This window comes from Bufo gargarizans, chromosome 2 (assembly GCF_014858855.1).
Source record: "Bufo gargarizans isolate SCDJY-AF-19 chromosome 2, ASM1485885v1, whole genome shotgun sequence".
In the NCBI taxonomy this organism is placed as follows: domain Eukaryota; kingdom Metazoa; phylum Chordata; class Amphibia; order Anura; family Bufonidae; genus Bufo; species Bufo gargarizans.
In genome coordinates this window covers 656,103,148-656,127,978 of record NC_058081.1, presented here as the reverse complement: position 1 = coordinate 656,127,978, position 24,831 = coordinate 656,103,148, and the positions used below count along the sequence as shown (strand labels likewise).

General features: G+C 44.5%; 1 protein-coding gene across 6 annotated transcripts in view; it reads left to right on the top strand.

The window, feature by feature from the left end:
• The window catches only part of RNF214 (ring finger protein 214), a 58,860-nt gene extending 35,610 nt beyond the window's left edge, over positions 1-23,250 (top strand). For 5 of the 6 annotated variants that reach the window (XM_044282251.1, XM_044282254.1, XM_044282252.1 and 2 more), the window contains exons 9-15: positions 4,822-4,912; positions 8,139-8,237; positions 9,339-9,610; positions 9,814-9,955; positions 22,236-22,328; positions 22,426-22,503; positions 23,073-23,250. In XM_044282251.1, coding sequence (XP_044138186.1) covers positions 4,822-4,912; positions 8,139-8,237; positions 9,339-9,610; positions 9,814-9,955; positions 22,236-22,328; positions 22,426-22,503; positions 23,073-23,132 — 835 coding nt within the window. In that variant the 3' untranslated portion in view covers positions 23,133-23,250. The remainder of the gene's footprint in view (positions 1-4,821; positions 4,913-8,138; positions 8,238-9,338; positions 9,611-9,813; positions 9,956-22,235; positions 22,329-22,425; positions 22,504-23,072) is intronic. The other variant, XM_044282256.1, reaches the window with a different exon arrangement.
• The last annotated feature ends 1,581 nt before the right edge of the window (positions 23,251-24,831 follow it).

The window sequence follows — 24,831 nt, the reverse complement described above, 5'->3', positions numbered from 1 at the left end:
ATTCGCATCTGGATATATTCGTATGTGGTTTTCATACGATTTTTTTTACAATTTTTTCCCTTAATGTTCTCATCTCACTATAAGGTTACAAGTTCAATATCTTGATCTATAGTAATCGCTTATTTATACATATTCGCAAGATAATAGACTCTCTCTACCAGCAAACACAATTAATATCCAATACTCATAAAGTTGTGGGTATTTTCTATCATAATTTTTAATACCATATATATATACTACTTAAAATCAATAATAAAATAATAAATTATTCTTATAATACTAAAACATTTTTTATTTGATATTTTATTTTAATAAATATTGTATTTGATTCACTATTTGTTCGTTTCTCTACTGTACATTATCCGATATATGAACATGAGCCCAACACAGATGCCTTCAGCTGCCAAGAGCACATGTAACAGGTCAGCCAGTGTCATAGGTACAAATCTGCTGACAGATGCCTTTTTAAATCTCCATTCAATCTAATGTCGGCAGAAACAATGCACTATGACCCTGGCTCAGTTTCGAAAGCAGGATAAATGTCCATATTGTATATAATAAGACATGTATATTCTTTCTACTCGTTTCTATAAAAATCAGCTATAGGAATCCAATGAGTTCATGTAATGCAAGACTCTGTATGATAGAATAATAAGATGACTACATAGATGTGCTTGTTATTGGGTGTGCACACACGTCCATAGAATCACCAACTATCTCCACATTTATTGCACTACTTAAGGCAGGAATCAGCAATCTCTGGTACTCCAGCTGTTCAGAAACTATAACTCCCAGAATGCTTTATTCACTTCTATGGAAGATAGAAGAACAGCCAAACATGTTTTCATGTTGGGAGTTGTCGTTTCACAGCAGCTGGAGTGCCGAAGGTTGCTGATCACTGACTTAAGGTGACAGTCTCCTTAAAGGAATTCATCAATGAGCAGGGAGAGGCATATTTTATGTAACTCAATTTAATTCTTCCAAATACATGATTGATACAAAACTATGAATTAACACATGTGGAATTATATACATAACAAAAAAGTGTGAAACAACGGAAAATATGTCATATTCTAGGTTATTCAAAGTAGCCACCTTTTGCTTTGATTACTGCTTTGCACACTCTTGGCATTCTCTTGATGAGCTTCAAGAGGTAGTCACCTGAAATGGTCTTCCAATAGTCTTGAAGGAGTTCCCAGAGATGCTTAGCACTTGTTGGCCCTTTTGCCTTCACTCTGCGGTCCAGCTCACCCCAAACCATCTCGATTGGGTTCAGGTCCGGTGACTGTGGAGGCCAGGTCATCTGGCACAGCACCCCATCACTCTCCTTCATGGTCAAAAAGCCCTTACACAGCCTGGAGGTGTGTTTGGGGTCATTGTCCTGTTGAAAAATAAATGATGGGCCAACTAAACGCAAACCGGATGGAATAGCATGCCGCTGCAAGATGCTGTGGTAGCCATGCTGGTTCAGTATGCCTTCAATTTTGAATAAATCCCCAACAGTGTCACCAGCAAAGCACCCCCACACCATCACACCTCCTCCTCCATGCTTCACGGTGGGAACCAGGCATGTAGAGTCCATCCGTTCACCTTTTCTGTGTCGCACAAAGACACGGTGGTTGGAACTAAAGATCTCAAATTTGGACTCATCAGACCAAAGCACAGATTTCCACTGGTCTAATGTCCATTCCTTGTGTTCTTTAGCCCAAACAAGTCTCTTCTGCTTGTTGCCTGTCCTTAGCAGTGGTTTCCTAGCAGATATTCTACCATGAAGGCCTGATTCACACAGTCTCCTCTTAACAGTTGTTCTAGAGATGTGTCTGCTGCTAGAACTCTGTGTGGCATTGACCTGGTCTCTAATCTGAGCTGCTGTTAACCTGCGATTTCTGAGGCTGGTGACTCGGATGAACTTATCCTCCGCAGCAGAGGTGACTCTTGGTCTTCCTTTCCTGTGGTGGTCCGCATGTGAGCCAGTTTCTTTGTAGCGCTTGATGGTTTTTGGGACTGCACTTGGGGACACTTTCAAAGTTTTCCCAATTTTTCGGACTGACTGACCTTCATTTCTTAAAGTAATGATGGCCACTCGTTTTTCTTTACTTAGCTGCTTTTTTCTTGCCATAATACAAATTCTAACAGTCTATTCAGTAGGACTATCAGCTGTGTATCCACCTGACTTCTCCACAACGCAACTGATGGTCCCAACCCCATTTATAAGGCAAGAAATACCACTTATTAAACCTGACAGGGCACACCTGTGAAGTGAAAACCATTTCAGGTGACTACCTCTTGAAGCTCATCAAGAGAATGCCAAGAGTGTGCAAAGCAGTAATCAAAGTAAAAGGTGGCTACTTTGAAGAACCTAGAATATGACATATTTTCAGTTGTTTCACACTTTTTTGTTATGTAAATAATTCCACATGTGTTAATTCATAGTTTTGATGCCTTCAGTGTGAATCTACAATTTTCATAGTCATGAAAATAAAGAAAACTGTTTGAATGAGAAGGTGTGTCCAAACTTTTGGTCTGTACTATATATCTATAAAAAAAAAATTCTTCTCAATTTTAGACATTTTTGCTAATTTTATAAAAAAAAACTAAAATTTGACATGGAGATAAGTATGCAGACCTTTTGCTATGAAACTTGAAATTTAGCTCTGGGGGCTTCTCATTTCTCTTGATCATCTTTGAGATGTTTCTACACCTTCATTGGAGTCCACCTGTGGTAAATTCAGCTGATTGAACATGGTTTGGAAAGACACAGCCCTGCCTATATAAGGCAGGGGTGGGGAACCTTTTTTTCTACCTTTTTGTAACATCGTTCGTGGGCCATACAAAAATCTCAACTTAAAAATGTGACTGCCATATTTGGTCAAACATATAATTGACTTAGGGCTAAGTTACAGAAATTGCAATTCAATTTAAAAAACATCCAGAGCTCTGGATTCTTGCAGCACTAAATGGTGCCTGCACTGTACATATGTTATATATAGTGCAGGTGCCATTTTGACCAAATATAGCAGTCTAATTTTGAAATTGAGAATATTATATATTTCGTTCTTTACTTGGCATTAATGGAAGCAAAGTTCATCCCAGAGGGGTCCAGAGAGGGGTTCACCCAGCTTCCACTCTCCCTGTCTCTGTCTTCCCAATTGTCCCTGCCTCTGTCCCTTTCTCAGGCTCAGATCAGCCCCCCACCTCCATCAGCCTCAGATCAAACTTGCATCAGAACCCCCAGCCTACATCAGCCTATGATCAGAACCCCCATCCTCAGATCAGACCCTCCCTTAGCCTCAGATCAGCCTCATCAGACCCTCCAGCCTCCTTCAGCCTCAGATTAGCCCCAGTCCAAAGCCTCAATCAGACCCCCTAAAAAAAAATATAAACTTACCTCTCCAGCTCCGGATGGCACTGCCACTCAGCAGATTCACTCACCCTCCATGGTCTTCTTCCCGCTGCGTAATACTGCTACCTGACTGCGCACAGCATCAGGTCATAGTGCGCGCCTCTGTGCACTACGTCCTTACACAGTACGTGTCAGGACACAGAGCAGGGCCCGGAAGAAGACCAGGGAAGGTGAGTACAGCCATCGCAGCACTGTTCTCACCTTCCCGTGCCTCACACATGCTAATGACGGCTTCCATAATGGAAAGGGTCGTTAGTATTCGGATTATATGCTCTGGCAGGGGCCACTTGAAATGATCCAGAGGTTCCCCGCCCCTGATATAAGCAGACAATGCATATCAGAGCAAAAAACCAAGTCATGAGGAGGAAAGACTTGCCTGTAGAGCTCAGAGACAAGATTGTGTTCAAGCACAGATGTGGAGAAGGGTACAAAAATATTTCTGCTGAACTGAAAGTTCCACAATGGCCTCCGTAATCCTTAAATGGAGGAAGTTTGGAAAATCCAGGACTCTTCATAGAACTGGCTGCCCCACCAAACTTGGAGAAGGAGCCTTGGTAAAAGAGGTGACCAAGAACCCAATGGTCACTCTGGCTAAGCTTCAAACATTTTGTGAGCAGATGGAAGAAACTTCCACAAGGTCCACCATCATTACAGCACTCCCCAATATGGGCTTTATGGCAGAGTGGCCAGAAAGAAGCTTCCTCTCAGTAAAAGACACACGAAACTCCACCTGGAGTTTGCAAAAAAGCACCTAAAGGTCTCTCAGACTGTGAGAAACAAGATTCTCTGGTCTGATTGTTTTGCTGATAAGAGCAAGACTTCGGGTTCGGACACTCTTTAAAGAAAGACTTTTAACTCTAACTTTTAATGAAGATGACAACTACACAGCTACACTTCAAATGAAGGTTGATAATATGATTTCTCTCCCAATGAAGTCCAAATGATCAGAGACTTCATGTTCACACTTTACTGATGGAACCAAGATTGATGTCTTTGGCCTAAATTGTAAGCATCATGTCTGGAGGAAACCAGGAACTGCTCATCACCTACCCAATACCATCCCTACAGTGAAGCATGGTGGTGGCAGCATCATGCTGTTGGGGGTGTTTTTCAGCGGCTGGGACAGTGAGACTGGTCAGAGTGAATGAATGAAAACCTGATCTAGAGAGCTCTGGACCTCAGTCTGGGCATAAGGTTCACCTTTCATGAAGACAATGACCCTAAGCACACAGTCTAGTTAAGTCAAGCCTATTAATACATTCTTGGAGTGTGGTAAGAAACCAGGAACCAGGTTAAGGAGGGTGGAATAGATACACCATGCAAGTGTTGCCCGTGGTCAGATTCCGATTATTAGTCTATGCAGTTGGCATCAGGATGGACAACTAATCAGGATATTATAAATGTGTATCTCTTCTCAGGGTGGCTCCCCCTAATTTGGAGTGGAAACAGCTGAAGCAAAGGTGGGATGCCAGGCTAGCCGGTATTCAGCAAATAAAGACAAATCTTCAGGTAGGTGATGACTCCTCTCAGTCACTGTGGGTGGGAAATAATGACTGGTTTTCCAGACAGTGGGGAAAGTACTGCAGTTACCAGCTATGTCCACCACACAATGGATGGAGCTATGTAGCTCTGGTGCTAACTTCCGGCATTGGAGCTACAATATAACAGCTGACAGAAGATCAAGGCCATGAGTATCAAAATCTTGGAGTCTTGTACACAATGACAACTACAGTGCGCCCCACAAAAAAAAATATATATATAAGGTTTTTAATTATTAAAAGTAGTATAATATAACAAAAACTATATCAATTTGGTATCACAGTGATCATACTGACCCAAAGAATAAATATCACATGATTTTTATCACACAGTGAACGCTGTAAACATGAAACCCAAAACCCAGAGGATATATATTTACAGTTTCACAGTACATTATATAAACTGTTAAATAGTTCCATTAACCCATAGGCGACCTGCTCCGTACATGTAAGGGGCTGGGAGACGTGACTTAAGGACCAGCGCCGTACATGTACTGCGCTCTGATCAGGTGGGTGCAGGAGCTGCGCCCACCAAATCAGCGGCACAGGCCTGGCGGCCGAGCCCCTGTTGTATACACCGGCATCGGTGCATACACTGATGCCAGCGTATTAGTCCCTTGTTTGCTGTGGTCAGCATGCACAAGACTTGTGGAGGGTACTGGCTCCCTCCCAGTCCCCATCGGGTCCCCGCGCTGTGGTGATCGGGACCCGATGGCTGTAAAGGGTCCCCACAGTCAATGCCTTACAATGCATGTGTATACATTATAGAAGGGATTGGATCCCCAAAAGTTAATGTTCCACAGTGGGACAAAAATAAAAAGTTGAAAAAAGAGTGTTTTTCATAATAAAAAAAAATACATTGCAAGTTAAAAATGCCCCTTTTCTATAATAAACATATAAAACTGTGAAAAGTAGGGGGGGGGGGGGAAAGAAAAATAGACATTAGGTATCGCTCTATCAAAATGTCACATGAATCACCCCTTCACGTGAAAGCCATAAAAAGAAAACTAAATAAAAACTGTGCCAAAACAGACATTTTTTGGTCTCCTTGACTCACAGAAAGTGATACCAAGTGATCAAAAGGTTGTATGTCTTGGTACCAAACAGTCACCTCATCCCGCAAAAAAATTAGCCCTTAAATAAGACAATCAGCTGAAAAAAAAAATGTCTTTCAGAAAATGGAGATACCAAAGCATGTTTTTTTTTATATATACTTTTATTGTGCAAAACTGAAATAAATTAAGAAAAATATCCAATATAGGTAATCAATATTAAAAGCCTGGAGAACCCTTTCAATGCTTGTGGAACACCTAAAGGGTTAAAAAAGCTTGTAAAACTAGTTTTGAATAACTTGAGGGGTGTAGTTTCTAAAATGGGGTGATTTCTACTATGTAAGCCCCACAAAGTGACGTCATTAACTGAACTGTACTTAAAAAAGCGGGTTTTGTATAAAAAAATTTTAATAATTTGTAAGAATTGCTTCTAAAATTTCTAAGCCTTCTAATGTCCTAAAAAATCAAATGGTAAGAAGTCCTGGTCGCACACTGCCTGCAGGCTGTAAGTAGGGTTCTCGCCCGGTCAACATTTCCTTCTAAAAAATAAAATGAAATTTACAAAAGGATGCAAACATAAGTTAGACATATGCGAAATGTAAAATAATAACTATCTTATGAGGTATCACTATCTGAATTATATTGACTCAAATTTACCACTGTCATGAAGTACAATGTGTCATGAGAAAACAGTCTCAGAAGGGCCTGGATAAGTAAAAGTGCTCGAAAGTTACCGGTATTAGCACATAAAGTGACACAAGTCAAATTTCCCAAAAACAGCCCGTTCCTTAAAGGTAATGTGTCACCTGGCTAATCGCTATTAAACCAAAAGTATGTCCTTCCAGCACTTCATACCTTCTTTCCACATGTGTTTTTTTTTATTTTCATTCTAAGGAGCCCAGGAATGCCCCCATTGACTGCCCAGACCCGCGCTCCTGCAGAGCCCAAGCACACCTCTCCTCCATTCATACCCCACCCCCCCAGTAATGCCATTGCCGCCCTCCCCCTGCTACATCACTAGCAGCATCAGTGACAAATCTCACTCTGCCTGAGTGAGACTTGTCATTGATGGTGAAGGTAAAGGGCGGGGTTATCGGCTGCTAGTGATGTAGCAGGGGGAGGGCGGAAATGGCATTGCTGGGGGGGTGGGGTATGAATGGAGGAGAGCCATTCGCCGTATTGGAAAAATATTTTAATAGTACGGGCATTTTCGGTGATACCCATGATGTTTAGATTTTTTATTTCTGTATATTTTTTTTTTCATTCTATGGAAAGGGGGATGATTTAAGTTTTTATATAATTTTTTTTATAAATTTAAAAAAAATTTTTTATGATTTTGAAGCTCATATTTGAGCCTACAAAATCCATTTTTTTTATTTATTCTGAGCAATCATGAATTTGTTAGATCCACTATTTGTACAGAATTGCTAATTTCTTATGTTGGCCTGCCACCTGCTGGTCTTCAGAGAGACTCAGCGCATTGAAATCAATTACCAGCATTCTCATTGGCCGCAAAGGATGCCAGTAAGAAGCCCGGTAAGAAGGCTTTAATGAGATATTGCCGGTCGTGGTCATTAGCTGCGGGTCTCTGCTGTTGGGGCGCCATGTTTGCACTTATGTAGCAAAGGGGTTAAAGAGGACCTGTCACCAAAAAGTGAAGCAAGCTGACAGCAGAAGGAGCCGAGCAGTTTGATATATATTTTTGTGAAAAAAGTTTCAGTAAAACCCGTAATTTATACATTTATATCTCTGCTTTTTCTACGTTTTGTGAACAGTATCGGTTCAGGAGGGCGGAGTTATCAGTGATTGATGACATTGTGTGCATAAGTGTCCTACCTGTACCTGTACTGATAGCTCTTTACAGGGCTGCAGATGTAAATGTAGAAATGTACAAGTTTTACTGAATCTTTTCCCAGAAATACATACATCAATCCACTCAGCTTCTCCTGCTCTGTAACACGGTGCTTTCAGATTACATTAGATTAATTTTTTGGTGACAGGTCCTCTTTAAGCGGTTAAAAAGTACAAAAATCCTCATATGTCTATAAAAATAAAAAAGCTATGATTCTTTGAAGGTGTGGATGGAAAAACAAATCATTTGCTTGGTCCTTAAGAGGTTAATTATTAATATTTTTTTCTTTTTAGGAGCAATTTGAAACCCAAATCAAGCAAGTGAAGAACGGCACCAAACTGAGCAGCTTACCGTTAATAATGGCTCCAAATCTGACTCCGCCTCCATCTGATGTAAGTTTCCTCGCTCCCCATCCATAGTTTATTAAAAGCGTACATAATGCGTTGATCTTTACATCTAGCCGTACCACTGCTGCAGTCACTATGAGAGTGATGGAAATAGTACAGCGCTCGGTTATCGGTCACTGAGTGGAGGTGTGCGTGCATAACCACTTAGGAGGCATGTTCTTGTTATCGGTGAGCGGTCTGTGGATAGGTGATAAGTAGGGATGAGTGAACTTTTGTTTTTCAGGTTCAGGTATTAGTGCAATTCCGTTATGGTTTAGTTATCACGGAATATAACAGAATGCTATGACGGAATGCACCAGGGGCGCCTTTAAGAGGCGTTCCGTTTTGTATTCCGTCATAATAGAAGTCTATGGGCAGCTTAACGGAACTTGGTTTTCCGTCCTGCATAACAGGAACCAGACAGATCCGTTATGCTGCCTATAGACTTCTATTATGACGGAATACAAAACGGAACGCCTCTTAAAGGCGCCCCTGGTGCATTCCGTCATAGCATTCTGTTATATTCCGTGATAACTAAACCATAACGGAATTGCACATTATACCCGAACTTGAAAAACAAAAGTTCACTCATCCCTAGTGATACATTTATGCTGGGTCAAGCCTTTTTAGACTTACATGCCCGGTTTCTTTGCAGAAGGAGGCTATCCTCCAACATATCTCACCATATAGACAGAGCAGAGGCATATGTTGTCCATAGGGTCCATACCATGCTGCATACATACATTTTGTAGGATGCCTCTATGTGAAATACAGTAGCATGTTGCAAATAAAAAAAAACTACTAAAAAGTACTCTAAATGATACTAGCCCAACAGAGGCCAAAACGACACTTTTTTTCCTCCTTTGGGTAAATAGCACCTATCGATAAAATTCTGGTATGTGCCAGCACGTTCCCAGCACATATGAAAATAGACTCTGCAAATGCAGCGTGAATGTAACCTAGCGAGATTGCATTTTGTTCGGCAGCCTGGGTACGGTTGTATGTATTCTTCGTCTCCTCTGTGTGTTTGCTTTAGACATACAATCTGCTTGACCTTATTTCTGTAATATTGTATAAAAATGTAATGATTTCTTTCCTTGTTTGCAGCCCACCGTCATGTTACATAGAATTGCTCTTGCCCCTGCTCAGGTGATGCCAACTACAGACATTGCCATCCAGGGAAAACCTTCTCTGCCATACCAGCGTTCCTATCCAGTGACAGTTCCTCCGCCATCTTTCCCCGGTAATGTGGCCTCAGGTCCAAGTCTGCCCACTGCTTCTCACAATCCAGGCACTGCTGAAGCTTCTGGTCCACCTGGCACTGACAAGTTGAGCAAAATTCTTGAAAAGCTGCAAGCCAGGTTCCCGCAATGCAATAAGTAAGTATATTATGACCATGTGGCACACGTGTTGATATTGCAATTGTTTACCAGAAGGGGCAGGAAACATGGCATGCTTTTCCTCTATATGTCAGTATCTTTTTATAGTTCTAGCGTTACTGCATTGTTATTATGATGGCGTTTTATGCACATTGGTTTCTCTTGGTTTTCTCATTTCCTGACTGTGTTGCCTTCTTGTTTAGAGGACATTTAACCGAAATCCTTCAGCAGATTAAGAAGAAACGTGGCGCCCTGTCTGGCCTCACAGTGGAGGCATTGTGCCATCTTGTTGAAGAACATATAGAACAGCTTCAGCTGAAAGAATCTACAAACCCAATTGCAAAGGTAAGACAAATGGTTGTCTTATAGGGCACATTACATAAAGGGAGCCTGTTGTCAACTTTATGCTACTTTTAGGGTCCATTCAGACGTCCGTAGTTCAGGGTCCACATCCGTTCTGCAATCACAGGGCCGCAAAATGCGGAAATCACACGGCTGGTATCCGTGTTTTGCGGACCGCAAAACATTTGCAGACATTTGAATGGACCCTTAGTGAGGGCATGAAGTAGAGACAGAACTTGCTTAATACTCTTCTCAGAACAGTCATGGGCTGCCAGAGAAGAGTCATACCACCCATAGATGATTGACAGTATTCACCTCAGTGCTGTTCAAAGGAGAAAACTGTCAGTCATCGATGGGTGAATGGAGAGAGTAGAGTCTCATGAATAACAGTCTCAGGCAGCCTGTAAGTCTTCCGCGATGATTATACAGTAAGTTCTCGGTAACCACTTTATATTAGTTCACGAGTGACAAACTGCTGAATTCAGCATCTGTCAATACTTTGTGCTGCCCCCAGTGAGGGTAGTATAAAGTTGATGTCAGGTTCCCTTTAAGTTTTAAAACAAAAAAGTCCACATTTACAAGGTAAATTTAAAGAGGACGTGTCACTGCAAATTGCAATGAAATCTGCAAGCACCATGTTATAGAGCAGGAGAAGCTGAGCAGAGTGATGTATAGTTTTGTGGGAAAAGATTCAGTAAACCTGTCGTTTATACATTTACGAATATCTCTGCTTTCTCGCTCATATCATTGGGGGACACAGAAGACCATGGGTATAGCTGTTGCCACTAGGAGGCAACACTAAGCAAAAAAGTGTTAGCTTCTCCTCTCAGCTATACCCCTCCTGCAGACACTGAGCTAATCCGTTTTAGCTTAGTGTCCGTTGGAGGCAGACATGTTTTCCTGCTGGTCTGCCAAAGCTTTTTTCTTTTTCAGGTTCGGGCTGCAGGTGGGCTCTAACCACCTGTTTTTCCCACACTTGAGGGGGGAGACCAGCGGGTCCTCAAGCCTGCTGCTCGTTCCCCACCTCTGGAGGACAAGGAGGAACAGTGGTTCTCTAACCCGCTGTTACCCGCCAGCTACAGTGTCACCTTGTCTCCTACTTCTAGAAGTCCCCCCTGTTACTGGTGTAGACGCCCTCCCCAAGGAGCAGCACACTGAGGAAGGTGACCCTGCTGGAATCAGGGTGGGCAGAAAACGTTTAGGTAAGTATATTACCTACCCTTCCCTGCTGGCCCCCCTGTGCCTGAGCCCCCCCTTATCCTCCTTTAACTGGGTTCTAGGGGTTATTCTTCCCTGCTGGGTCCCCTTCTCCTGTGTTCTCTCGTGACCACGGGAAAATAGCTTTTTTTCTTCAGAACCTTGGCCCTGTTCCTGTAGCCCGTGATTCTCCGACCCTTGGTCCCATCTCCCATCCCCAGCCCCTCACCTTCCTCCAGGCCCTGCGGTGCATTTACAGCCGTCGGATGCCTCCAAGGCAGCCACTGCTTCTCCTCTGGGCATCGGTACGCCCGTTCCCGGCCTCATCTGTTTGGGGGCAAGATCCCCTCGACCTCGACACTCCCCTTGACTCTCCCAGCCGAAAGCGCTTCCGGTCGGCCTGCCTGTACGCGAGGCCCCGGCTCTGTGGCCTACTAGACCGCATTCTTCCAGAGTGTTGGGGGGGGGGGGGGGGGGGGCGGCTGTGCTCTAAGAGCGCAAAACTTTCGCGCCCATATCTTCGCTCCACCAGCGGCCCACTGAGCTCCAACCCCAACCTGCTATTTAACCCCTTCCTTGCTTCAGAGCTCCTGTGGCTGAGGGAAAAGTGATTCGTTATAACTCAAGAAAGGGTTAATAGGATTGGGGCTCAGTGTAATTTTAACAACAATTAACACTTGGAGCTCCGGTCCTATTTTGGGCCTAGTTCCCATCGCCCTATAGCACTAAAGTGGATAGGCAGTGTGCTTGCACTACCGCTAGCTACATACTACATTACTCAAATTAATCGATTAACTCGACACAAAAAGATCCTCGATGCATATTTTTTTGCATCGATGATTCGTTTGTGCCATGTGACCACGGAGTGTGAGTAAAGAGCTTGCTATTACTCACGCTCCGTGGTCACCCGCCTGCCTGCACAGCGCTGCACTGGATCCTGACGTACACACATCGTCAGGACATTTTAGTTCACTGGCGCTGCGGCTGGGCACTGATGGTTAGGAGGGGGATTGGGGGAACTGATTGCAGTGGGGGCAGCTGGTGGCATTGGTGGAGGAACTAATTGCATTGGAGGGGGAACTGATGGCACAAGGGAAGGGGAACTGATGGCACTGGGGAGGAGCTGATGGCACGGGGGGGGGAGACTGATTGCAGGGGGGCTGATGAGTTTATATAGATAACGTTCTTTTAACTAGTTTTTTCGTATTAGAATACTCGATTAATCGTTGGATTAATCGGTAGAACACTTGATTACTTGGTTACTTGGTCCTTGGTCTTTCTACATGCAACATCTCTCAAGTGCAACTTTTTAAGTGCACAGACTGAATTATACCAGAATGTAATATTATGGATATTGATTCCACTTTGTCATCACTGCTTACTGACCATCACCCAATTCTCTCATCTCCAGGTATGATTGCATTGAAGCTTACTGCTACACCCAGCTTTTCCAGTCTGATATTGTCCACCCCCTCTCATCTCTCCTTCTAAATCTTGGTATGATTGCATTGAAGCTTACTGCTACACCCAGCTTTTCCAGTCTGATATTGTCCACCCCCTCTCATCTCTCCTTCTAAATCTTGGTATGATTGCATTGAAGCTTACTGCTACACCCAGCTTTTCCAGTCTGATATTGTCCACCCCCTCTCATCTCTCCTTCTAAATCTTGGTATGATTGCATTGAAGCTTACTGCTACACCCAGCTTTTCCAGTCTGATATTGTCCACCCCCTCTCATCTCTCCTTCTAAATCTTGGTATGATTGCATTGAAGCTTACTGCTACACCCAGCTTTTCCAGTCTGATATTGTCCACCCCCTCTCATCTCTCCTTCTAAATCTTGGTATGATTGCATTGAAGCTTACTGCTACACCCAGCTTTTCCAGTCTGATATTGTCCACCCCCTCTCATCTCTCCTTCTAAATCTTGGTATGATTGCATTGAAGCTTACTGCTACACCCAGCTTTTCCAGTCTGATATTGTCCACCCCCTCTCATCTCTCCTTCTAAATCTTGGTATGATTGCATTGAAGCTTACTGCTACACCCAGCTTTTCCAGTCTGATATTGTCCACCCCCTCTCATCTCTCCTTCTAAATCTTGGTATGATTGCATTGAAGCTTACTGCTACACCCAGCTTTTCCAGTCTGATATTGTCCACCCCCTCTCATCTCTCCTTCTAAATCTTGGTATGATTGCATTGAAGCTTACTGCTACACCCAGCTTTTCCAGTCTGATATTGTCCACCCCCTCTCATCTCTCCTTCTAAATCTTGGTATGATTGCATTGAAGCTTACTGCTACACCCAGCTTTTCCAGTCTGATATTGTCCACCCCCTCTCATCTCTCCTTCTAAATCTTGGTATGATTGCATTGAAGCTTACTGCTACACCCAGCTTTTCCAGTCTGATATTGTCCACCCCCTCTCATCTCTCCTTCTAAATCTTGGTATGATTGCATTGAAGCTTACTGCTACACCCAGCTTTTCCAGTCTGATATTGTCCACCCCCTCTCATCTCTCCTTCTAAATCTTGGTATGATTGCATTGAAGCTTACTGCTACACCCAGCTTTTCCAGTCTGATATTGTCCACCCCCTCTCATCTCTCCTTCTAAATCTTGGTATGATTGCATTGAACTATTAATGTCTCTTATCCTGCTGGATTTATTGAGTATTTGTTTACATTGACTATTTCACCCCTGTATCTGGTGCTATCTTGATAAGGCCATATGTAGCCCCCTCCCCTCTTGGTCACACCTGATTGATCACTGAGTGGTATAAATCTAAGGTCTTAGGTCTTTTCAGACCTTGGTCTTTCTACATGCAACATCTCTCAAGTGCAACTTTTTAAGTGCACAGACTGAATTATACCAGAATTGGACCAGAAGGGGACCACAGGTAATTACAGACATAGTCAATGCAAACAATGTTTAATTTTTTCCTCGTACTCCTCCTACTTGTCCATAACCTCCTGAAATACCCCCACATCCATTCACCCAGCAAGGAACTATTCATCTCTTCGTCCATCTTACCTTCTCATCTGACCGCTTGCACAAACCTGTTTGCCAACATAAAACACTTCCTTCCCAAACACACACAGACACCTCATGCCCTCTCCTATTCTCATCTATTAACACTTTCTCTGCTTCTCCTTACTGCTGGTGATATCTCTCCAAATCCAGGACCCCCTCAGCAAATCCCCATTATCACCTCCATGTCCCACTACAAATCTCCGTCTACAAATTTCTACAACCCCTTAAACCTAATAACCATTCCTCTGACCCCTGTGCCTTTAGTTCCTCTTGCAGGAGCATTATGGAACGCGCGCTCTGTCTGTAACAAACTGTCATACATCCATGAACTGTTCATCTCTCAAAACCTTTCCTTTCTGGGTCTCACAGAGACATGGCTGACACCCTCAGACACCACCTCCCCTGCTGCACTCTCTTATAGTGGATTTCAATTCACTCACACCCCCCGCCCTGGCTGCAAACATGGTGGAGGAGTTGGTCTTCTCCTATCAGACACCTGCTCCTACAGCCCAACTCCACTGCCACCCTCCATTACGCTCACCTCATTTGAAGTACACTCTGTTCGCATCTACTCTCCCTCCAACCTTCAAGTAGCAGTCATTTACCGCCCCCCAGGCCCAGCCACCATATTTCTTGACCACTTTAACACCTGGCTACTACACTTTCTTTCTGCCGACATCCCCACTATCATCATGGGTGACTTCAACATCCCTATTGACACATGCCACTCGGCCGCCTCTAAACTCCTGTCGCTCTCTTCCTCCTTCGGCTTATCACAGTGGTCTTCAGCTCCCACCCACAGAGATGGTCACACTCTGGATCTGATCTTTTCCCGCCTCTGCTCCCTATCTAACCTTTCTAATTTGCCTCTCCCCCTATCCGACCACAATCTACTCACCTTCTCTTCATTGGTCTCTTCTGCAGCTCCCCCGGTCCACACACTAGCACACCCCCGCAGGAACCTCAAACAGCTTGACTTTTGCTTGCTTTCTGACTCTCTTCTCCCACTCTCTACCATCTGTTGCCTCCAAGACCCAGAAGCTGCTACCACCCTATATAACACCACATTAAGTACAGCTCTGGACACTGTTGCCCCCCTCACACACAACAAAATCCGGAAAATCAACAGACAACCCTGGCACACCAACCTGACCAAAAAACTCAGACAAGCTTCCAGGGCTGCTGAGCGGCAATGGAAGAAATCCCATTCTAAAGATCATTTCACCGCATACAAGCAATCCCTCCTCATATTCAAATCCTCACTCGCTGATGCAAAACAGGCTTACTTCTCATCTCTCATATCTTCCCTGTCCCACAGCCCTAAACAACTTTTTAGCACTTTTAATTCCCTTCTCCGTCCCCCAGCGCCCCCACCCTCTCCTCTCTTCTCAGCTGAGGACTTTGCCAAATATTTCAAACAAAAGATAGTCCACATCAGAGAAAGCTTTACTACACAGTCCCCACAGACCCTCTACACAACTGCTCGGTCCTCTTCTCCCAAAACCCACTTCTCTACCATTACAGAAGGTAAACTCTCCACTCTACTCTCCAAATCTCATCTGACCACCTGTGCACTTGACCCAATCCCATCCCACCTCATCCCTAACCTCACTGCAGTGTTTATCCCAGCCCTAACTCATCTCTTCAACCTATCACTAAACTCTGGTGTCTTCCCCTCTGCTTTTAAACATGCTACCATTACACCCATCCTCAAAAAACCTTCACTTGACCCATCTTCCTTGTCCAGTTATCGCCCCATATCACTTCTTCCGTATGCCTCAAAGCTACTTGAACAACATGTCCATTCAGAACTGTCCTCCCACCTCTCCTCCTGCTCCCTCTTTGACCGCCTACAATCTGGCTTCCGACTCCACCACTCGACCGAGACTGCCCTTACCAAAGTCACCAATGACCTACTCACAGCCAAAACCAAGAAACAATACTCTGTCCTCCTTCTCCTTGACCTGTCCTCTGCCTTCGACACTGTTGACCACTCCCTTCTGTTGCAAACTCTCTCATCTCTTGGCATCACTGACCTGGCCCTCTCCTGGATCACATCATACCTCACAGACCGGACATTCAGCGTCTCCCACTCCCGCACCACCTCCTCGTCTCATTCCCTCTCTGTTGGTGTCCCGCAAGGCTCTGTCCTAGGACCCCTGCTCTTCTCTATCTACACTTTTGGCCTGGGACAGCTCATAGAGTCCTATGGCTTTCAGTATCACTCCTACGCTGATGACACACAAATCTACCTCTCTGGTCCAGACATCACCACCTTACTATCTAGAATCCCACAATGTCTATCTTCTATATCATCCTTCTTCGCCTCTCGCTTTCTTAAACTTAACATGGATAAGACAGAATTCATAATCTTTCCCCCATCTTGTTCAACCCCCCCAACAGACCTATCTATCACGATCAATGGCTGCACATTATCCCCAGTCAACAAAGCCCGCTGCCTTGGAGTGATCTTGGATTCTGCCCTTTCCTTCCGACCGCACATCCAAGCCCTTTCCACCACCTGCCGTCTCCAACTCAAAAACATCTCCCGCATCCGCGCTTTCCTTAACTTTGAATCTGCGAAAATACTTGTACATGCCCTCATTATCTCCCGCCTAGACTACTGCAACATTCTCCTCTGTGGCCTTCCATCTAGCACTCTCGCACCCCTCCAATCTATCCTCAACTCTGCTGCCCGACTAATCCACCTCTCACCCTATTATTCCTCTGCCTCTCCCCTTTGCCAATCCCTTCACTGGCTCCCCATTGCCCAACGAATTCACTTCAAAGTACTTACAAATACATACAAGGCCGTCCATAACCTGTCCCCTCCCTACATCTCTGAGCTAATTTCCCGATACACCCCCACACGCACTCTCCGATCCTCACAAGACCTCCTTCTCTCCTCTCCTCTTATTGCCTCTTCCCACAATCGACTCCAGGATTTCTCCCGTGCATCCCCCATACTCTGGAACTCGCTACCCCAACATATCAGACTCTCACCTACAGTGGAATCCTTCAAAAGAAACCTGAAAACCCACCTCTTCAGACAAGCCTACAACCAGTGACCCTGCTGCCTCTATACCGCCATGACCAACTTAACCCGCACCTACTGTGTCCTTCTCCCATACCATGTAGATTGTAAGCCCTCACGGGCAGGGCCCTCTCTCCTTCTGTACCAGTTTGTAACTCATTTTGTTTATGATTAGTGCAATTGTCTGTATTATGTATGTGCACCCCTTATCATATGTACAGCGCTATGGAATGAATGGCGCTTAAATAATAAATAATAATAATAATAATAATAATTACTAAAATAATCGATAGCTGCAGCCCTACATAGGTCCTGTAGCATTGCCCTCCCTTCATAAGCGGAGTAGTTAAACTACCAGTATACGGGCATTTACCACTGGACCCTGACTGTCCGGTTGCATTGCCTCCTTCCATAGGCGGATTATTTGCACTTCCATTGGATACCTTCATCCTGTGGCATTACCCTCCTTAGGCGGATTAATTGCCCTTGCACTGGATGCTGTACCCCCTGTGCCATTACCCTCCTTCCATAGGCGGAGTATTTGCACTACCACTGGATACTGTACAGCCTGTAGCATTACCCTCCTTCCATAGGCGGAGTATTTGCACTTACCACTGGATCCTATTCATTCTATATCATTAGTCTCTTTTTTCATAGGCAGGGTATTTGCACTTCCCATGGGATCCTATACATCCGGTAGCATTGCACTAATACTGGATATCATCTGTCCTGTTGGTTTCCCCCCTTCTATAGGTGGAGCAGGGCACTACAACTGCTTACTGTAGTTCCTGTAGCATTACCCTCCTTCCATCGGTGGAGTAGTTGCACAACCAGTAGTACTTGCACTACCAGTGGATACTGTACATCATGTCGGGGTCCACCTCTTTCCATAGGTGGAGTAATTACCCTACCTCTGAAAGCTTCCGCGCTATCGCATTATCCGTCTTTCTTAGGCGGATTGATTGCTTGCACATTGACTACCGCGACTACTCTCTCTTCTCTCTTGTTGCATTGCATCCCGTTCCAGGAGTGGTCTATTTGCTGGACGTGGTTCCTACAATCGCCTTATCCCCCGTCTTACGTGGTATTTTGGCACTACCACTGGATAGTGTGACTACTTTCACACTATCCCCTTCCTCAGGTAGTCATTGTACGGATATGTGTCGGGCGTCTACGTGGCGGCCTCTGTCTTCCCAGGGTGTTGACCCATGACATACCTTTCCTCATGCCTTGAGTCCCTGAGGGGAGCATTCTAATTTTGTTGCTGTTCCTTGGCACGCTCGGCCTCCACACTCCTTCAGTAGGTGAAACGTCTGCACTGGGTGCCAGTTTTCTTTCCTCTCAGGTGGAGTATACGCTAGCACCAATTCATGGTGGCCCTCCTCTGCTGGTATGGCATCCCCCTTTAAGGCAGTCTACTGTGTGACCCCTTCCCGGGAGAGTGTTTGTGTTCCTTCTTCAAATGGCGGCAGTTACTGTGTTCTGGCTACAGGACTCTTTGTCAGTGGGCGCAGCACCGCGGGTTCTTGCCACACCCCCTTCCTCCACATGGAGTATCGGCCCTAGCTTTTTGTGTAATTTCTACAAAACATTTCTCCTTTTGGGGGTGTAACTTTCTCGCTCATTGTAGCTGTGCTTGTGTCTACTTTTCCTTCTCCCACAGTTGGCACTGTGCTCCCGTCTGCCATCACTGGGTGCGGTAGATCCACCAAGCATGGTATGTATGGTGTTCCTGAGACTGTGGCTGAGAGGTACACTTATTCCTTATGGCGCTGGTCAAATGCCCATACCAAGCCATGCTGCAGGTGATGGGTTTGTTCACTCCTGGTGGGCATTAATACGTTTTCTGTACCTGGTATAACCTACCGATTTCTATGGCACTGGCTTAGCGCCTTGTTACCTTCACATGTAGTGCATCGCCTCTACCATCTTGCTACGGTGAAGGCACCAGCGTTACCTCCTGGTGGAGTTTGGGTATGCACTTATCCGGTTGCATATGTGAGTTGTCTGCATTTCTTCCCTCGCCGGGTAGAGCGGTCGTGATTTCCTTATTGTCACCACTAATACTGGTTCTCTATTGGTTCTTCTACTTCTCCCCTTCCGCAGGGCGAATAGTTGCACTTCCCCCAGATGCTATTTCTGCCTGCTTGGCCAGTTTCCATAGCCATTGGGCTATCGTATGCCCCCCTGTCTGCTGTGGATTGCCTGCGCTGGTAGTATTGGTTCCTTTTCCATTTTTTTTCTGGGATTTTGTGGCGTTCAAGGTCCACACTCCCTTCCTGGCACAATATTTCTACCATCTCTGGTTCCTGACTGGCCGTTTTTTACATTCCTCTGATAGCCACATTCTCTTCTTCTTTTGGCGGAGAGGTTCCGCAGTGGCGGTCGTTAGTGTCTGGTGGGTTTACACAACCTTCATATTTTCAGACATCAATGTCGCTTCTACCTGTTCCCTTGGACTAGGTAATTTTTTTTCTTTAGTTTCTGGTTAGGCCAGTCCAGGCAGCCTTCCATAGGTATCAGACGGCTTCTCTCCTCTCTTGTTACAGAGCTTAAGGTCCTCCTCTACATACCTCTGCTTTCCACATTGTCATTTTCCTTGGAGAACACTCTTATGAGGCAAACACCTTAGCCGTAGGTCTGAAAGGGACGTTTTTTTTTCTTATCCTACTAGGTTAATCCCCAAAATTTTTATTTTTATTTTTTTCGGTCGGTTCCACTACCTTGTTCCATTGTGTCTCTTCTCTCTTTTCTTTTTATCATGCCATGTCGTTTCTGTTGATCACTCTAGGTTGTTTTTTTGTCCTGGGGTACTGATCCTTGAGTACCATTTCTTTAGAAGTTTTCTAGGCCCAGGTTTTGTTTTCTCTCTCCGGTATTCCTGCAGTCGCTCCGTTTGTTCTGGTGACTGACTTGTTTTCTTTCTGGTCCATCTGTGGATATTCTGTATGCTTTCCATTTCTTCCGAAGTCTCCTAAGCCGTGGCTTATGTCCGCTGTGCTGTTCTTCTTCTGCCCAGCCGGGGCCTGTATTCAGCCGCTCTCTGGCTGGCCTTACTGGGAATGGCTCTACCTGCCCATTTTTTCAGGGTTTTTTGGTGTGTCCTTCCCCCACAATTCTGTGCGGGGCCTTATGAAATGTTTTCGATTTGTTCTGGTCTTATTCCCTCCCCATGGTACTGTTCTTTAATGTCCCATGGTCTTCTGTGTCCCCCAATGATAGGAGCGAGAAAATAGGATTTTTTGTGCTTACCTGTAAAATCCTTTTCTCGCCGAGTTCATTGGGGGACACAGAAGACTATAGGTATAGCTGCTACCACTAGGAGGCGACACTAAGCAAAAAAGTGTGAGCTCCTCCTCTCAGCTATACCCCTCCTGCAGACACTGAGCTAATCAGTTTGTACAAAAGCAGTAGGAGCAGCCTGGAGAATCCAACAGAAAGCAATAAAAAGGAAGAAAACCGGAGATGGGTCATCATCAAGAACCACATGGACCCATCTAGGAGAACCATCATTGTACATACAGGGTGGGAGCTGTGTCCCCCAATGAACTCAGCGAGAAAAGGATTTTACAAGTAAGCACAAAAAATCCTATTTTTTCTGTCTCCTGAGGGGTTACCAGTGACTGACAGTTATCTCACTATGCACACGTATATACACACAATGCTATCAATCATTGATAACTCCCCCTTCCTGTATCAATACCTGTTCACAGGAAGTAGAAAAAGCAGAGACATAAATGTATAAATGACTGACTTTACTGAATCTTTCCCCACAAAATTCAAAATCAATCTGCTCAGCTTCTCCTGCTCTATAACATGGTGCTTGCATTTTGTGGTGACCGGTCCTCTTTTAGGACTCTTAGTTGGCTTACTTTAGACCAGGGATGGTCAACCTGCTCTCCAGCTGTTGCAAAACTTAAACTCCCAGCATGCCCAATCTGCCTACAGCTATCAGCCTACAGCAGGGCATGGTGGGAGTTGTAGTTTTACAACAGCTGGAGAGCCGCAGGTTGGCCAGCCCTGCTTAGGACCATTATTTTACACCATAAAACTGCTGCTCAGCAGTAGTAAATCTTGTGTCTCGGTAAATCTATTTTAGAGACCCTGTCAGGAAGTACAATTATCTGCTCTTTTTGTGACAAATCATTAATTTGTCTAAATTCATTTGTGCCAAAAAGAAGGTCCAACTTATGCTTGAACTCCGGCGCAAAAACCTTAGTAAATATGGGCACATGTTTTTACTGTGTTACAGATAGGTACAATGCACATAAAAGAGCCTAAAGCAGGCATGGCCAACCTGAGGCTCTCCAGCTGTTGCAAAACTACAACTCCCAGCATGCTCAGACTGCCTACAGCTATCAGCCTGCAGCAGGGCACGGTGGGAGTTGTAGTTTTACAACAGCTGGAGAGCAAAAGGTTGGCCATGCTTGGCCTAAAGCTTTGGAAATTCATTGATTTACTTATCTTGTACTAAAGCCTCATGCACACGACTATTTCTGTTTTGCCGTCCGCAGATGTTACTATACTTAGCTGCAAAGTGCAGACCACAGACCCATTGAAGTTATTGGGTTCGCAGAAAAATGTGGCATGCATACAGACTGCATTCATGTTATGCAGACCCACAGTTTGCAGACCGCAGAACGGACACGGTCGTGTTCATGAAGCGTTAAGCAGCTCACCCAGAATGCAATGATGGACCGTGCATCACATTATAGAAATTCAATGCTAGCCATACATTTTTGGTAGCTGTCGTCCAACAGCCATTCCTAATGCTCACATACAGATTCACATTCGGTTTGGAGAGCGTGCTTGTGTTAGTCTGGAGAAGGGGGATAAGACGCTGCCGGACAACTCTGATGGTATCTTAACTCCTCTGAGAACAAAAGGTTTGGGCGTGTTGAAATCTACCGTACCCCCACCCTTCTTTTCTCTGAGATCTGCTGTTGGGGGAAAGTCGGGAGACTTCCATACACATTAGATTGTCAGCTAATACCATGGATTTTGACCCAATGTTCTGTTTCCTTAGTCTGTAGGTCATGGCAGGCCTCAGTATCCAGTCGCACAAATAAACCCTGTTTTCCTGCCTTCAACTTATGGAGGATATTCAGTGCGGCCACAGGTATGATCTGTAGAGAGCAAACTGAATCTTTTATGTGTGTGGGGAAAGTCATTCCACTGTTGAGGGGGTAAAACAATTTTCCCATGTTCCTTTGCAGGTGTGTTTGATGTGCCAGAAGATTGTACAGCCACATGACCGGCAGCCTGTGTCTTGTCACCATGCCATACACCGAGAGGTAAGCATCAAAGTGGATCTGCCACATTTCTTCCACTAGGTCCCCCGCACACAAATGTGTGCGCCCCGTGGTCGTGCTGCGGGCCGCAATGCACGAACACAGTCCGTGGGACAGCCACAGCGGATCGCTGACCCATTCACTTGAATGGGTCCGCGATCCGGCTGTTCCCCAAAAAGATAGGACATGTTCTATCTTTTTGCGGAACGGAAGTACAGGATGAAACCCCACGGAAGCACTCCGTAGTTCTTCCGTAGGGTTCCGTTCTGTGCTTCCGTTCCGTACAATTCCGCATCTCCGCATTTGCGGACCCATTCAAGTGAATGGGTCCGCATCCGTGTTTAATGTTTTGTTATGTGCCTAAAAAATAGAAAGATAAATTGTTGGCTACATAGAAATACATAGATTGGGAGCAGACCACCTGTTCAGATTTATTTAAAGAAATCTTTGTTTTAGAAGGAGCCGGCTGCGTGGCTAACCTTACACATGTGATATAGTTAGTAGTAGGTTATAGATTTGTACATACTGTATATGCATCACGTGTGCAGTAAAGTGCTTTGTTTCATCCACAGTGTGCTAAATCTTGGCCTTCAACCAACCATGACTGCCCATTCTGCCCGAGCCTGCGATAATCAGATATGAATTCACAGTCCATGGAAGCGTGAATGTGCTGCACAGAAGTGTGCCTAAAGCCTGTCACGAAATCAGTGTACAAAACCTCTTCATAATAAACCTTTTTCGAAGGAAAAACACATTTCTGCTTCATATTTTAATGAGTGTTTACATATTCCAGGGCTGCACATAGGAGCCATGCAGGCGTCTTCTTAAACCAAATGCTTCGTAGTTGAGGGACTCGTAAGGCTGGGTTTCCACATTCAGGTTTTTCGATGCAGTTTTTGAACCTAGAGCCAGGAGTGGATCATAAAATTGAGGACACATATATAGGAAAGGATAAGTCTTCTCCTCTTTTTGAATCCAAAAACCTGAATGCGAAAATCCAGTTCGAGGCTCCGTTCATGCAGAGTAAAAAAAACAACAACAACACAGCGGCTTTGCAAGATCTGCCTCCCATTGTTTTCAACTTATGTGGCTGTGGTTTATAGCTGCGACCATCCGAGAAAGAACATGTCCTTTCTTGGCACCATGTCTGGGTGGATGCCAATGGAAACCACAGCAGGTGTGCGCTCCGTTAATTGGCCAGAACTGCAGCAGAAACTGATAGGATTTCTGACACAGAATACCTAATACTTTTTGACTTTGCAAAATCTGCTTTGTGAACAGAGCCAAGGGTAAATGCACGTTGTGGATTACATGTGGATTTTCCTAAGAAGAAATGCAGTACCAGCAAAGTGAAGGAAATTTACCAAATCTCATGTACACTTTGTGTATTTTCTACACATGGAAAGCATCTCAATTGATTGTGCGATTCCACAGCTTATGTATAGCAATTTTTCCCATAGACTTCAATGGCGTTGTTAAGATAAACAGGAAATCCGGAACAAAAACCGCAATAAATAGTCAGCGATCACTTTAGTTTTTATGCGATTTTTGTGCAGATTTCCTGCATATAAATGCGCAACATGTGCAGGTTGTCTAAGGCTTCTTTTATTCTCTTCTTGCTGTATTCAAAGCCTTTTAAGTCATTTCACCTGTAGATGATGTGCGTTCAAAATCCGCATCAAGAAACTGCGGCAATTCGAACAAAAACACTTGCATTTTTGCCCTATATGTGAAAAATTACCCTAAATTTAAATTATACTGGGTGTAAAAGAAGTGTAAATAATTGAGCAACACTCAGGGAAACCACAAAAGTTACATTCAGGTTTGCCGCCCTTTATGTTCCTTACATCCTAATCACAGGAAGAGATTGTCCTTTAATAGGAGGTAGATACAGTGAAAAATAATAAAATTAGGCAAGTTCTGCTAGGAGAAGACGGAGATTAAAGCCTCATTAACACGTGCTCAAATCCGTGAAAAAGTGGTCAGTGATGCATCCGTGAAGCTGCCCGTGAATGATCTGTGTGTCCGTTTTTTTGCTTTTCGTGCGTCATCCGTGTTTCACTGCACAGCTGAAAAATTATTTTCAAAGCATCTATTCTTAATGATCCGTGAAACATGGATGGCAGTTTCCACAGACCATTCTGAGCTAGGAGTGGCCAGGCTTAGTGAAAAGTCTGCGCAGGCGTCTTAATAATTTGGGCATGTTTTGTGGCAGAGCATGCTATAAGCTGAAGTACATCTGAACTATAATGTACCCCCGTTTCTGGCAGAAATTATATTGAATCTTTGGAGTTACTGGAGGTCACTCACCTTCCTGCTACTTTCTCTACA